Below are 15,948 nucleotides of genomic sequence, written 5' to 3'. Positions count from 1 at the left end.
AATCCTTTTGCAGAAATGACTGCTTCAATGCGGCGTGCCATGGAGGCAATCAGCCTGTGGCACTGCTGAGGTGTTTATGGAGGCCCAGGATGCTTCGATAGCGGCCTTAAGCTCATCCAGAGTGTTGGGTCTTGTGTCTCTCAACTTTCTCTTCACAATATCCCACAGATTCTCTATGGGGTTCAGGTCAGGAGAGTTGGCAGGCCAATTGAGCACAGTAATACCATGGTCAGTAAACCATTTACCAGTGGTTTTGGCACTGTGAGCAGGTGCCAGGTCGTGCTGAAAAATGAAATCTTCATCTCCATAAAGCTTTTCAGCAGATGGAAGCATGGAGTGCTCCAAAATCTCCTGATAGCTAGCTGCATTGACCCTGCCCTTGATAAGACACAGTGGACCAACACCAGCAGCTGACATGGCACCCCAGACCATCACTGACTGTGGGTACTTGACACTGGACTTCAGGCATTTTGGCATTTCCCTCTCCCCAGTCTTCCTCCAGACTCTGGCACCTTGATTTCCGAATGACATGCAAAATTTGCTTTCATCTGAAAAAAGTACTTTGGACCACTGAGCAACAGTCCAGTGCTGCTTCTCTGTAGCCCAGGTCAGGCGCTTCTGCCGCTGTTTCTGGTTCAAAAGTGGCTTGACCTGGGGAATGCGGCACCTGTAGCCCATTTCCTGCACACGCCTGTACACGGTGGCTCTGGATGTTTCTACTCCAGACTCAGTCCACTGCTTCCGCAGGTCCCCCAAGGTCTGGAATCGGTCCTTCTCCACAATCTTCCTCAGGGTCCGGTCACCTCTTCTCGTTGTGCAGCGTTTTCTGCCACACTTTTGCCTTCCCACAGACTTCCCACTGAGGTGCCTTGATACAGCACTCTGGGAACAGCCTATTCGTTCAGAAATTTCTTTCTGTGTCTTACCCTCTTGCTTGAGGGTGTCAATGATGGCCTTCTGGACAGCAGTCAGGTCGGCAGTCTTATCCATGATTGCGGTTTTGAGTAATGAACCAGGCTGGGAGTTTTTAAAAGCCTCAGGAATCTTTAGAGTTTAGAGTTAATTAGTTGATTCAGATGATTAGGTTAATAGCTCGTTTAGAGAACCTTTTCATGATATGCTAATTTTTTGAGATAGGAATTTTGGGTTTTCATAAGCTGTATGCCAAAATCATCAATATTAAAACAATAAAAGGCTTGAACTACTTCAGTTGTGTGTAATGAATCTAAAATATATGAAAGTCTAATGTTTATCAGTACATTACAAAAAATAATGAACTTTATCACAATATGCTAATTTTTTTAGAAGGACCTGTATGTATATATATATATATAACTTGTACACTGTGTTAGTTTGTGTATCACTATGAGCAATTTGCTTATTTTAGTTTATGAGTTGCTCATTATAGTTTAAAGTCTGTGTAAATATTAAATATGTGTTCTGAATTGCATTTTTACTGACTTTAAACTTTATAAAGTAGAATATTTGTTTGTTGTACACTATCAGTAAAAAGATTTTGGACAGTAAGATTTTTAATATATTTTAAAGAAGTCTCTTCTGCTCACCAAGCCTGCATGTTGTAATCCAAAATACAGCAAAAGCAGTAATATTGTGAAATATTTTTGATATTTAAAATAACTGTTTAATTTATTGCTGTGATCAAAACTGAATTTTCAGTCAGAAAGCATTCTAATATGCTGATTTACTGCTTAAAAGAATATTATTATTGTCATCATCATCAATATTTAAAACAGTTGAGTATTTTTTTATTAAGGATTATTTGATGAATAGAAATATCCAAAGCATTTATCTGAAATCTGTATGATATCTATACACTATACCATTCAAAAGCTTGTAGTCAGTATATTTTTTTTTTTGGGGGGGGGGGGGGGGGGTAAATGACAGAAATTAATACTTTTATTCAGCAAGGATGCTTTAAATTGATCAAAAATCATAATAAAGTCATTTATAATGTTACAAAAATTTTCTATTTCAGATAAATGCTGAACTTTCTATTCATCAAAGAAACCTGAAAAAAATTCTAAGTAGCTGTTTTCAACATAATAATACATGTTTTTTGAGCAGCAAATCAGAATATTATAATTATTTCTGAAGGATCATGTGGCTGGAGTAATGAAAAAAAGTACAAATATTTCAAAATCATACTGTTTTTGCTGTACTTTGAATCAAATAAATGCAAGTTTGGTGAGCAAAAGAGAGTTCTTTAAAAAACATTAAACATCTTACTGTTTAAAAACTTTTGACTGGTATTGCATGTGAAAACAAATCATGACACTCTTTAAACCACCATAAGACAGACACAAATACGTTTCAAAACAGAAGTCATGTCAATGTTTTGGTTCAGGAAGGAGAAAGTTCACAGAGTAAATATGCGCATGACACCAAATATGAAACTATCACAACTTAACTTGAAATAGCAATGAAAACAACAACATAATTCCTCTTTCTGTGTGATATCTGATGTTAACCACCAGGAGGAGCTAAAGGTTTAATTTCAGGGAAATATCAGAGCAAGAAGAGACAGAGGATAAAGGTAGCAGCAGCACGTCTGCAAAAGCAAGTAAGCCTGCCAAAATGAACCCGCTCATGAAAACAATCTTTTCATGTCCATTATCTCCGTTGTGCACACTGGAATATCTTCCAGAAGTAGGATGGCAAAAAGATAACAGTTAAGGACTACATTTTAAAAAAGCATAAAAGAGGACGCTGCAAAAATGAATGTTCCCATTCTGTCTACATTTATCCTCCAATAGATCCATTTGTCATGAACGCCAGCTGCAAAGCTAATGGAACACCACTGGATCTTTGATGTTTGCTAGACAAGGAACACATGAATGCATTATGAATTTGATTGCTGCTAAATGAACACATGTAAAATGAATGAATGCATTATCTGCTTTCAGGCTAGGCAGCCTTTCTGCACTGGGAATTTCTGTAATGAACGATGGAGAGATATCAAACATCAAACAAGTTTTGAATCTGAACTTACATGATGCATGGTATATGAACTGATAAACATGGAAATGCAGCCAAATCAACCTGACTGGACAGTTTGCCTTTAAATGACAAATAATTCATAACAATACAATACTAAAGAATAAGTAAATAATATACAAGAATAACAGATGTTAATAATAAATAAATAATATATGAATATAATAATAATAATAATAATAATAATATATTATTTAAATTATAAAAAGCACTTATATTTCATGATAACATGTTGAATTAATGTTTAAATTGTTTAAATATGTTTGTTTAAATGCCTTTAATTTTATTTTGTAATTAATGTTTTTTTTTTACTTTATCAATAAGGTTTTGATTTGAAATTAATCATTTTATTCAGCATTTATCAAAAAATCCTGGGAGAAGTATCATGGTTTTCACCAAAAAATTAAGCAAGATAGAAAAAAATGAGGAAAAGTTACATGCTGAATTTGAGGGGAAATTAAAATACTGTCACAAAACCAAAAAATTAACAATGAAAGGGGGTCCAAAATCTTTTATCCTGACCTCACAGCATGATTTCTAGCCTACATAAGTTTGTAAAACTGCTCACTCAGCTGAGACTTGCTGTATGAGTGTGTTTAAACTTAAGTAATATACAGACTTTGTTGCTGGCTAAGTGAAATTCCTGTCTCACTGTCCCAGGCTGTATGATATTATTTCCACTTCAGACACAGTTAAGTGGTGAAAGTCAGGCAAAGATTTTGAAATTATTGTGCAGGCCTGAGGCAACATAACAGTATCACTGAATACCCAGTAGGAGGAATAAGGTTGAGATAAAGGGGAAAAACAAATGAGAAAGGAAGTAAAAGGGGTTTCCTCTTCATTTATAAACAGCCTTATTTCTAGCTGACAAGCGATATTCGACAGACGTCTGTGGAAAGAAATGATGCAAGAGCTTCTCTTGTGGACAATCCACTCAGTCATGCTCATACTCCAGATCGCTCTCACCTGGAGGGTTTGTCCAGGTTTGACCACACTGAGCTCTGACAGACTCTGAAGAATGTCATCCATAGCCTGCTCACTGAGCTTTGTGGAATGTGAGTCCGTTCCAGTGATATCATCTACTCCGTGTTCCATGCCAGTCAGCTGACGAGCTGTAAACAACAGCAGCTTTTTAAGAATATGATGCACACTTAAAAAAATAAGTTACACAATTATCAATACGTTCAAATATCACAAGAGACAGATCACAGAAATGCTGTATTCCACAGTAGTGCTGGGCAATATATGGTTCAAACGGAAAACCGGTTTAAATTACGCACATGGTGTGATTTTTTTTTTGTGGCTGAGCAGTATAGACAGCATTGTTAATTGAGAGGGGACACCTATTAATTGCATACACTTCTGACTAATATTTAGAGAGCAATTAATAACACACAATTCATTCTTTAAAGTCCCCATGAAATCAAAATAAAAAATTTTTTTGCTTTAAGTATGAATATGTTAGCCTTAAGGTTATCTATAAGCTACTGTGCTCCAAATCAATGACAAATTTGAATTTAGAAGATATAAGCATTCAAACACTATAAATAGATGCTGAAGCTGTGGCTGAAATCGGTCACTTGTTCAGAGAATTTGCATTTTCTGTTTGGTGAATGGCATGTAGTGCACTATACAGTGCAATAGCGTGGAGCGGATCATATGCATAACTCGACACAGACCACAAAATTTATCAAACACATTTGAATTCTACACAAAATGCTATTTTATATATAGATAATGTGATATGGATGAGATTTTGTCTGTCATATGCTGTCAAATGCAGCTTTTCCCAGCTCAACGGTTCTGACTAAAGCTGTGGTATAAATGAAATGCTATTGGCTATTTAAAAAAGGGGGTGGGAGTGCTGGATATGTCCCGTCCTGTCTTCTTGTTTCAAATGAAATTACGTCAACACATAAAATAACCCTGCGCGTTTCAAAGCACTTCAGTGGACCTTTTACTTGGGCAAATAAACCAATTGTCAACTGCCGATAACGGTCAGAAATGCTAAAGACGAGTGCATTCACAACACATGACTGCTTGGAGCTGTTCACACCCTTGAACTTGAATTCAGAACTATTGCACTAATGCCTAAACATAGCGCCTAATGAATCTGAGGTGGTCTCTGAGAAAACTCCCAGTTCACAAGTCGTAATCACAGTAATTACGGTATAGCTTGAATGCACCTATACTGTAGCAGGCAGAGCAAGACCACTGATTACGATGCGCAAAATATTGGAAGAAAATCCTACGTATATGAATGTATCTCTGAGAGGAACTCTGGCATCTTCTTTTCATCTTACCTCCGTATAATGCATATTAATGTAGTATTTAAAAGCGCAGCACTGCTTTGTTTACAGCGGTAACCAAAGAAATGCTGTATCATTGCTGTTCTATAAGCGCCACCTGCTGTTAGAGAGTGAATTTGCGTTCTCCTTCAGCCCATCTGCTGTTTTATTTTCATAGCATAATGATAAACCTCAAGTCAGGTCATTCTGTTTTTGCTTTTAAATTTTGAAATTATAAAATCTAATTTACATCCAAAACTGTTCATGCTACATTTAACATGTTAAATGTTAAAATTTAAAATTTAACATGTTTGGATTGTGATTAAAATGCAGTGGTTCTGAGATGTTTCATGCATTCTGATTCATATAAAACGCGACAAACCTTGAAACCGCTAGAATCCTAAGAAAAACCATGATACAGATTTTTGTCAAACTGCCCAGCACTACTCAACAGATCTGATTTACTCTATGATGACATGTGTTTTAGGCACTAATGCTCTGATGCGATGGCATGGTCTCACCTTCAGGGCTGGGCTCTTCTCCAGACTGATCGCTCTGGCCGTCTGGCTGTTCATCTGCATTCTCCTCAGCGTGCTGCAGACTCAGCTTATGGCACACCTCAAACGCCTGACCGACCGTCCGCACTATGCGCATGGCCTGACTCTGAGAGAGAATAAAGGCAAAAGATTACAGAGATTCAGAGACATTTACAATCCTATATACGCATAACATACAATATCAAAATATTCTTATTTTTTTACATTTGATAAATAATTATAAAATAAGAAATATGTATGTGTTATAAATATTTACATTTAGTCCACAAGAGAAAATAATAGTTGAATTTATAAAAATGACCTTGTTCAAAAGTTTTCATACGCTTGATTCTTAATACTGTGTTGTTACCTAAATGATACACAGCTGTTTTTGTTATTGTTGTTGTTGTTTAGTGATAGTTGTTCATGAGTCCCTTGTTTGTCCTGAACTGTCACTGATACTTCAGAAGGAAACACAATGCATTAAGAGCCAGGGGAGTAAACTTTTGAACAGAATGAAGATTTGTACATTTTTCTTATTTTGCCTAAATACCATATTTGTTTTATTTAGTACTGCCCTTTAGAAGTTACAGAAGATATTTACATGTTTCCGAGGAGACAAAATAAGTTTAAATTTACCCTGATCTTCAAATTCAAAAAGTTTTTACCCCCCGTCTTTTCACCCCTTCATCTTAATGCATTGTTTTTTTCTTCTGGAGCATCAGTGAGCATTTGAACCTTCTGTGATAGTTGCATATGAGTCCCTCAGTTGTCCTCAGTGTGAAAAGATAGATCTCAAAATCATACAGTCATTGTTGGAAAGGGTTTAAACACACAAAAATGCTAAAAAAAAACAAAATAATTTGTGGGACCTGAAGGATATTTCAGTGGGAAGTTCAAGGACTCATAAACAACTATCACAAAAAAAAAAAAAAAAAAACAGTATTAAAAATCAAGTGTATGTAAACTTTTGAACAGGGTCATTTTTATAAATTCAGCTGTTATTTTCATGTGTGGACAATATGTCTTTTATGTGAAATATCTTATGTCAGTACTAAATAAAAAAATAACATGTATTTTGTATAATCCCTCTTATTTTGGTAAAATAATTAACATTTTGCAGATTCTGCAAGGTGTATGTAAACTTTTGACCTCAGCTGTATATATGTCTATGTATTCAGGTTATTTCTAAATATTTTGGTCACTATGTTACAGAATAGCTTTTTTTTCTTAATTTTATCATATGAAATCATTTTCTTCTACTTCGCCTTCATAGGTAGTTTTTTTTTCCATTATGGGGCCTGTTCTACTGCAAATCCATAAAAAAATCAAAGGGCAAAGAATAAAAGGAAGAGCAAAAACAACAGAGACAAATAGGTGAAGTGTATCAAGGTTAATGCCCTCTACAAATCTCATCACTTGCTCAAGGACAAGACGGACTGAAAAAAATGCCATGCGTGATATTAATCTTTGGTCTGGGGCAAAGCGGCAGAGAGAAAGCGAGTAACACAGACTGCTCTACCTTTTTTTTGGACTTGAATACATTGCATCTAAATGAGTTGCTGGATCCATCACGGGCAATGTAGCTGAAAATCTTCAGATCCTGAGAATCATGGGATACATAGAAGATCCTTAGAGGAAACAGAAAAGAAAAAAAGTAAACATAAGCAAATATTAATACTTTAATTCAAAACACAATTTATTCTGTCAGATTTTCAGAGTCTTACCTGTATATGGGGTCGTGCATAATCAGCATCTTGCTCTCATCCCATGTCCACTCTTTCCTCTTCAGGTCAAAACAAAGCAAATGTCAGATACTCTACTGCAAATGCTCATTATGAATGTGAACAAAAATAAAAACATCTCATTTCTATTACTCTAATGTGTAGAGCTGATGAAGTCACACGTGCCTTGGGTTTTTTGCGCAGCACCACTTTGACTCCGTCTACGGAAACCACTATGCTCACTTTCTTCTTCTTCACACTCTTCGCCTTAAACTCGTACTGAAAGGAAAAAGCAGAGTGATTTAAATTCATGAAGCGACGTATTTAAAGACCAGTCAGAGCCAAAACACAGCTGCCTATTCTAATGTTTTCAAATGTCTAAAACTTTAAGATGCAAGCTAAAGTATTGGGACCAATTCTAAATCAGTTAGTACTCATTGGCACCTAAACTGCTAAATTATGAAAACAGATGAATCAACAATCAGTCCTGAGAGCCTAATTAAAAATTGCATAATAATGAAGTATTTACAATGAACAACAACTGTCTGAAAGACACTGATGTAGAAACAAGGGACTGGTTTCTTTTATGGTTTCTAAAATGTAATTTATTCCTGTGATGGCAAAGCTGATTTTTTAGCAGCCATTACTCCAGTCTTCAGTGTCAAATGATCCTTGATACATAAAAAGTTCAAAAGAACAGATTGATTGAAACTGAAATCTTTTGTTGTTCGGTCACTCAACTTTGCATGAAATGATTCCAAGAATTTGTTATTTCAAATGTCTTCAGTCTGAATGATTCAGATTGGCACTATTTAAGCTCTTTGAAACTCGTTGCATTGGATATGAATCATTTCTGCTGAAAGTCTTCCTATTCATTATTGAAGTCAAGTCCTGGACTGAACTGAGAGAGCTACATTCATTTGCAGGAATGCTGATCTCTCCATCTCTTGTAGGCCAGAGGAAAACAAGGAGCGATGGTGGAAGCATAAAGACTGTATGAGATGTACTACAGGAAAACGACATGACAGGTCTGTCCACGTGTGCAGATGACAAACCTTTAGTCTTGCTGAAGAGCTTGAGTGTGTTGAAGCTGCTAAAACTTTAAACTACCTTGTCAGAGTTAATCACCATCAAAGCTCTCTATTAGAACGAGAAGAGATGCTTATATTCACTTAGACCAAACGTGTTAAATTACTCATCTATTTGTAATTCGCCTTGGGAAATAGCATCTGTTAAAGGGATAGTTCACCCAAAAATTAACATTTTGTCATAATTCAGTCTATGAAAGTCAATGGCACTGGCTCAACGGTCTCTTTAAAAGTTAAACATATGGTACTCAACCAGAATAAATTGTTTTGGTGTGGTGGTTGTTGTTTTTGAGCTGAACATATCTAAGCTAAACACTGTTATTTTGTACTTAAGGAAATGTTGACCATTTTTTACAAGGCTCAGCACATAAACTGAAGACAACACAATGTCCCAAGGACAAGGGAGGCATTTCAACTTAAATCTGCCACATCCCATTTATTTTACTTATTTTATATTAATAATTTAACTAGGAAAAACACATGGGACAATGTTTATACTACACTACAGCTTTCTGAAAAGGTAACTTCAGCCAGAACTTCAAGTGCTTCGAAATGAATGCCCTCTGACCGGAGATGCGCATTACTTAGTATGCGTGCAGGTGTTTAGGACCAAGGACAGCTCAAGACCAAACAAAATAAAAGCAAAAGGAAAGAAGTTGGGAGTCGAGGGACAAGACATGGCTGGGAGTGAATACAAAATAAGGCTACTTGTCAAATGCTCCACACCAATTGACCATTCAGCCTTCAGGTTGTCACATTCATATCACTCTTAGCACAACCAGTCGAAACTCATAAAAATCATAAATAAGCTCTGTCTATTCTATCGCATACTAGTGCATTTGAGACAGAGCATGTGAGAAAGGTAGTAATATGTGAGGGTCGCACCATATTATTAAATCAATTAATAAAACCATTGAACACAAATAAACATAACACTGTATACTATATAGTACCTTGATTTCTTAAGTTCACTTGCTTACTTTAGTCCTTGGATACCACTTTCACCTGTTATGTTTTGAAACAGCTCCTGACTGCATGATGTGACCTTCTGTATAATTAGCTCTGGATGTCAGCATCTAAAGGCCACACTAAATATTAATGCATCCTTTCTGTACAGTATGTTTGTACACATGCCAAGACCTCTAGAAGAACCTCTGTCCTTGCTGGATTATGTGATGTGGTTATCCACTCAAAATTTGATTTTATATTTTACAAATACATATAGATGTCTTTGAATGTGACATTCAAAATACTAGTATACTACGATAAATATTACGATAAATATCGTTACTGAAATATCTGAACGGTACCAATACTAATTTTCCCGAAGTATCGATACTAGCCGAGCTGTCACTTTCACTTCTCCACAAAGGCGTGACCTCAGTGCCTGTCTCGTCTTCAAGTGAAGCGAATAGAAAGGCGAGTGCGTCGACCCCACGACCGGCTTTGTTTGATAAAGAACACAGCAGGAGTGCTATCTGGAAATATTTCGGATATGAAGCAAATGAACATGGAAAGCCGAAGTACACAAGCAAGCCAATAAATAAGAGTTGCTACAGAGCAGTGCTAACAAAAGGCGCTAATAACACCACTAATTTCGCAAAGCACCTGAAAGACAGACACCCGGATCTATATAAAAAAAAATTCGAGAGGTTGGTAATGTGCTCATTTTAACATTACTGAATCATAAAATAAGATTGCCTATTATTGTTGCTGATATGAGTGTTGTCCCGTTTTTTACCGTAGTTCGTTAATATAATCTGATTGAGGAATCTTAGACGAGTAAATACTTTAACTGCGGTCAAATGTAAATTAACTGTGCTTATTTAACTTTATTTTTAAAAATTAAGTAAAATTGTTTTCGTGTGTGATGCACGCATGTTTGCTTGCATGGATCGGTGATTATGAATCTGGCATTAAAATCTGTTCATCAAATAATGTTAATGTATTAACCAGCATTTATGAACGATGAGCAATGCATTTGTTTCAGTAAATTTCAATCTTTGATAACCGTAGGTAATAAAAATACAACGGATCATGTTAGCTCTGGTCCAATAAAAAATATTAACAGATAGAACTTTAGATTTTAATTAGTTCATGTATTAGTAAATGATAGTTTAAACTAACTTTTAACTGAGATTAATACATGTTTTGGACGTATTTTTCATTGTTTAGTCATGTTAACTAATGTTAACAAATATCTTTTACCATTAACTTAAGTTCTGAGATTAGTTAGATAGTTCAGTTAATTTTAAAAGTGTGGTCTAAAAAGAAAAAAGTTTACAACCTACACTACCAGTTGTATTTGAACAGCTAAGAAAGTATGAAGCAAACTCAAATGAAGCTAAGAAGCTGAACAGGGCTGTAGCAGTGTACATATGCATATACTGTAACTCATTGTCATGTTCTAGACTTAATATACAGTCAGGTCCATATGTATTTGGACACTAACACAATTTTTATTATTTTAGCTGTTGACCAAAACTTATTCAAGTTACAGTTATACAATGAATATGGGTACACTTAAAGTGTACACTCTGAACTTAAATTTTTAGGGCAGTCTCATCAAATTGGTAGAAAGGTTAAGGAATTACAGCTCTTTAATATGTACCTCCCCCCTTTTTTAAGGGACCATAAGTAATTGGACAGTTGACTCAAAAGCTGTTTCATGGACAGTTGTGGGCTATTCCTTCATTTTTTCTACATCAATTAACCAGGTAAAAGATTTGGCGTTGATTCTAAGTGTGCCATTTGTATTTGGAAGCTGTTGCTCTGAACCCATCATGCAGTCAAAGGAGCTCTGCATGCAAGTAAAACAGACAATTGTTAGGCTTCAAAAACAAAAGAAATGCATCAGAGAGATAGCAGGAACATTAGGAGTGGCCAAATCAACAGTTTGGTGAATTCTGAGAGGAAGAAAAGAACACACTGGTGAGCTCAGCAACATAAAAAGGCCTGGATGTTCACAAAAGACGACAGTATGGTGGATGATTGGATGATCCTCTCCATGGTAATAAAACATTTTACAACATCCAGCCAAGTGAAGAATACTCTCCAGGAGGTAGACGTGTCACTGTCAAGTCTACAATCAAGAGAAGACTTCACCAGAGCAAAATAGAGAGGGTTTACCACAAGGTGCAAACAAGACCAGATTAGACTTTATCAAAAAACATTTAAAAAAAGCCAGGCCACTTCTGGAAAAGCATTTTTTGGACTGCTGACATTAAAATCAATGTGTACCAGAATTACGGGAAGAAAAAAGTATGGAGAAGGCTTGGAACAGCTCATGATCCAAAGCCTACAACATCATCATCTGTGAACATAGTGGAGCAGTGTAATGGCATGAGCATGCATGTCTTCCAGTGGCACTGGGTTACCGGTGTTTAGTGATGATTTGACAGAAGACAGAAGCAGCCGGAAGAATTCTGAAGTGTATAGGGATGTACTGTCTGCCCAGATTCAGTTAAATGGAGCAAAGTTGTTTGGGCGGCTCTTCATAGTACAAATGGACGATGACCTAAAACATACAGCAACAGCTACCCAGGAGTTTTTAAAGGTAAAAAAAGTGGAATATTCTGCAATGGTCAAGTCAATCTTCTGATTTCAAATTGATTGAGCATGCATTTCACTTGCTGAAGACAAAACTAAAGGCAGAAAGACCCACAAACCAACAACAACTGAAGTCAGCTGCAGTAAAGGCCTGGCAAAGCACCACAAAGGAAGAAACCCAGTCTATGGTGATGTCCATGAGTTCCAGACTTAAGACAGTCATTGCCTGCAAAGGATTCTCAACAAAATATTAAAAATGAACATTTTATTTATGATTATATTTATTTGTCCAATTACTTATGAGCCCCTGAAAATGGGGGGGGGGGGGTCTGTGTATAAAAATGGTTGTAATTCCTTAGCATTTTATGTTATATTTTTGTTCAACCCCTTGAATTAAAGCTTAAAGTCTGCACTTCAATTTCATCTTGATTGTATCATTTTTAAAACTATTAGTGGCATACAGAGCCGAACTTATGAAAATTGTGTCAGTGTCCAAATATATATGGACCTGACTGTATGTTATATTTATTTTTAAATTAAAAAAGAAATTTACCCCCTTAATATTGTGGCAGTTTTTTTTTCTCTGTGGTATCGAAAATAGTATCGAATATTGATATTTTTCAAGGTATCGTATCGAAGTTAGAAATTCCAGTATCGAGACAACACTACTACACAGTAGTGTTGTAGTCAAGACCACCTAATCTGAGACCAAGACAAGACCAAGAATTTGAGGAAATGAGACCAAGACAAGACCAAGGCAGGTTGAGACTGAGTCGAGACCAAGACCAGCCCAGCACTGCTCAAAATACATCTCAAGCATCCACATTTACTGCCTGAGAAATGCCTTGTTTTTTGAAATAAGTATTAAATACACCAATAAGACACTTACAGAGCTGTTACCAATCAAATAAAATCTCTAACAACATTTTTGCACTGCAATGGTGGCACAGAAGCTGCATCTGAATTGATAGAATTACAAATGGATAAATGATGTTGAGAATATTGTTTTAAACAAACATAAATGTTTATTGAATGTTTGTATAAAAACAATATATATTATTATATTATGTATGTATACATATATATATTTTTTTACAGTTTTTGGTCTTGCTTAATTATATCATATTATAATATAAAAATTCTCGTCATACACTCAAGCCCTCTCAAACAATTTTATTGCAACAATATTTTCTTTTTTTTTTTTTTTTTTTTTGGGTGTATATATTAATTTTGGTGACATTTTTGACACAATCCCTCAATAATTTCTGACTTGGCATAACAGTATAAATCAGCAGTTCTCAGCTAGGGGGCCGGGCCACTATGGGGCCTCAACAAACTTCCAAGCAGGGCCTCAAGATGACTTAAAATTATTTAAAATAAGACAAAACAAGCATTCAAATAAACTAACCAAATACTAATAAATATTTTGAACCTGTTTTATTTTTTATAATGAATATGCATCTTTCTAGTCATGCTAAGCTCTAAAATATTTTAGGTGAGTGGAGGAAGGCCTTCAAATATTGAGAACAACAATGAAGTTAAACATTTTGAGATCCACTGGTATAAATCAAATAAATTTATTTGTGTTATTTAGTTATTTAATTAGTTATTAATTGCATTTGAAGCATCCAATCACATTAATGATCTTTGTAATAAAATCAGACAATTTACTGGCAATTTAGTGATATCCCCACAGTTCTGGTTTTGAACGGTCTTGAAACAAAATCCAGAGTCCTCTTAGTCTGAGACCAAGACAAAGCTGAGTACAAATGCTGTCGAGACCGAGACAAGACCACGACCATCAAAGAATGGTCTTAAGATTGGTCTCAAGACCAAGACTGGTCACGAGTGCTACAACACTACTACACAGTGTATACTTCATACTGCACACTACTTTTAAAAAGAAGGAGCATGTGAAACAGCATGCATGCAATAATTTTAACACATTTTGTCGCCTTGGAAGGTTCTATCTGCATTCTGAGCAGTTTTGAGATATTGAGCTTCAAAGTTTTTGGGTTCCATAGACTTCTATAGGTAGAACCAGTGGCGGCTCCTGACAAATATCTCTGGGGGGGCAACTGTTCCGATGATGGTAAAGATAACCGCTTTAATGGGTAAAATTATGATAAAATTCAGATAGCCAACTTTACAGCATTACATTACATTGTTTGATTTGGTTTCCCTGTTCCTAGATGGCAACATCAGGCATGACTTGTACAAACTGTACAGTATTTTGAATAGCTGTATTACATTTTTCGCAATGGTCTCAAATACACTGAAACACTTCCACCATGGCCATCAAGAGACACATTGTCATCAACTAGTTTGCCCTCTAAGAGTAAAAAAAAAAAAGCAAAAAAAATACTGCTGTACAATTAAAGACTTTTTATTTCTCATATTAAAACTGGAATTAATCAAATCTTTTCAGAACATATTCAGTATAAATTTGCCTGCCAATATGCAATCAATACAACTATTTACAATTCAACATCTGAAGAATACAACAGTAAACAGGGTTTGAAAATTAGTGAGGTCCGAAGTGGTGTTAAGAATTGTGCTATAATAACACCCACAAATGCACTACGTATAGCCTAAACTTCAAAATAGACAGACATGATTGTGAAAGATTTTTTATTCAGTATAATGTTTTACATGGAAAGTTCGTTTTTTTTTTTTTTTTTAGCTGAGGGAATTTTTATTTTATAACAAGTTATAAAAATAACGTTAGAATAATGACACTGGCATAAAACTAACGTTCAACTTTCCACTTTATAAACGTCCCAAAGTGTCACACTAAATTGGACAAACGAGTCAAAAAACATGTATATTAGGTGGATCTGGCAACAAACGGAGGCTGCTGCACCCGCGCTCTCACTCAACGCGTTCTCAAGCCCCGTTCACTGCGCTAGCTTCTCGCAGCAACATGAATTGCATACAATTATGTGATATTAGGAGGTTTAAACGGCTAAATAATCATTCAAAGAGCTTGACATTTTATTTTTGAATATAAAAAATGACCGAGGTCCGGACCTCGGTGACCTCATAGCTGGCTACGACCGTGATAACATAAACAATGCACTATTTAATAACACACATCACTTGTATTGAAATTTTGCTCGCCTCTCTTTTAAGCAGGCAAAGTGATCAATTACCCTCTCATTAAAATCAGGCATATTCCTGACAAGTTCCCTCTCCATTGAAAGCATGGCCAATGCATTCAGACGTCTCGCTACGCCTGCGTGCTGTACATCTTCGAGCACGCACAGTGTTGCCAGATTGGAAATGTCCAAGTATCGTACCAGAAGCTCAAAATTATCGTATTTGGGAGAAAATTATCGTATTTGAGTCAAACGTTCAAAATAAAGATATTTATCTAGATGTTACAGCTATTTATCCTTTTCAGCACTCATTTTCTATACTTTATGTTAAACTAACAACCTCAGTTTTGAAACAACTGACCTAAGTGCGACAGGAACATTAACTTGTGCTCGTGAGAGAGAGCCATTCTCTATGATGATTGGTTGAGAAGACGGAAGTTTGGATGAAAGACATGCGTAACGCCACGTTCACGTCTCCTCACAATCATGAAGGTAGACGTAGGATCCACACAGCTAGATCTTTGAGAATAGAAGCTCTATAATTACAACAACCATGGTGTCACAAAATTCTGAAATTATCGTACATTGTGGTATTATTGATCGTACATCGTACAGAGGTCAAAATTATGGTACAAATACGATAATTATCG

General features: G+C 35.9%; 1 protein-coding gene across 1 annotated transcript in view; it reads right to left on the bottom strand.

The window, feature by feature from the left end:
- Positions 1-15,948, bottom strand: part of LOC141334823 (carboxyl-terminal PDZ ligand of neuronal nitric oxide synthase protein) — an 89,351-nt gene that overhangs the window by 29,851 nt on the left and 43,552 nt on the right. The window contains exons 3-7 of the mRNA XM_073840049.1: positions 7,750-7,842; positions 7,567-7,625; positions 7,362-7,470; positions 5,825-5,966; positions 3,982-4,127 (exon numbers count right to left, since the gene is read on the bottom strand). Coding sequence (XP_073696150.1) covers positions 3,982-4,127; positions 5,825-5,966; positions 7,362-7,470; positions 7,567-7,625; positions 7,750-7,842 — 549 coding nt within the window. The remainder of the gene's footprint in view (positions 1-3,981; positions 4,128-5,824; positions 5,967-7,361; positions 7,471-7,566; positions 7,626-7,749; positions 7,843-15,948) is intronic.

The sequence above is a fragment of the Garra rufa genome, chromosome 5 (assembly GCF_049309525.1).
Source record: "Garra rufa chromosome 5, GarRuf1.0, whole genome shotgun sequence".
In the NCBI taxonomy this organism is placed as follows: Eukaryota; Metazoa; Chordata; class Actinopteri; order Cypriniformes; family Cyprinidae; genus Garra; species Garra rufa.
Note: the sequence above shows the minus strand (reverse complement) of the source record. Positions and strands in the feature narration are given on the sequence as shown.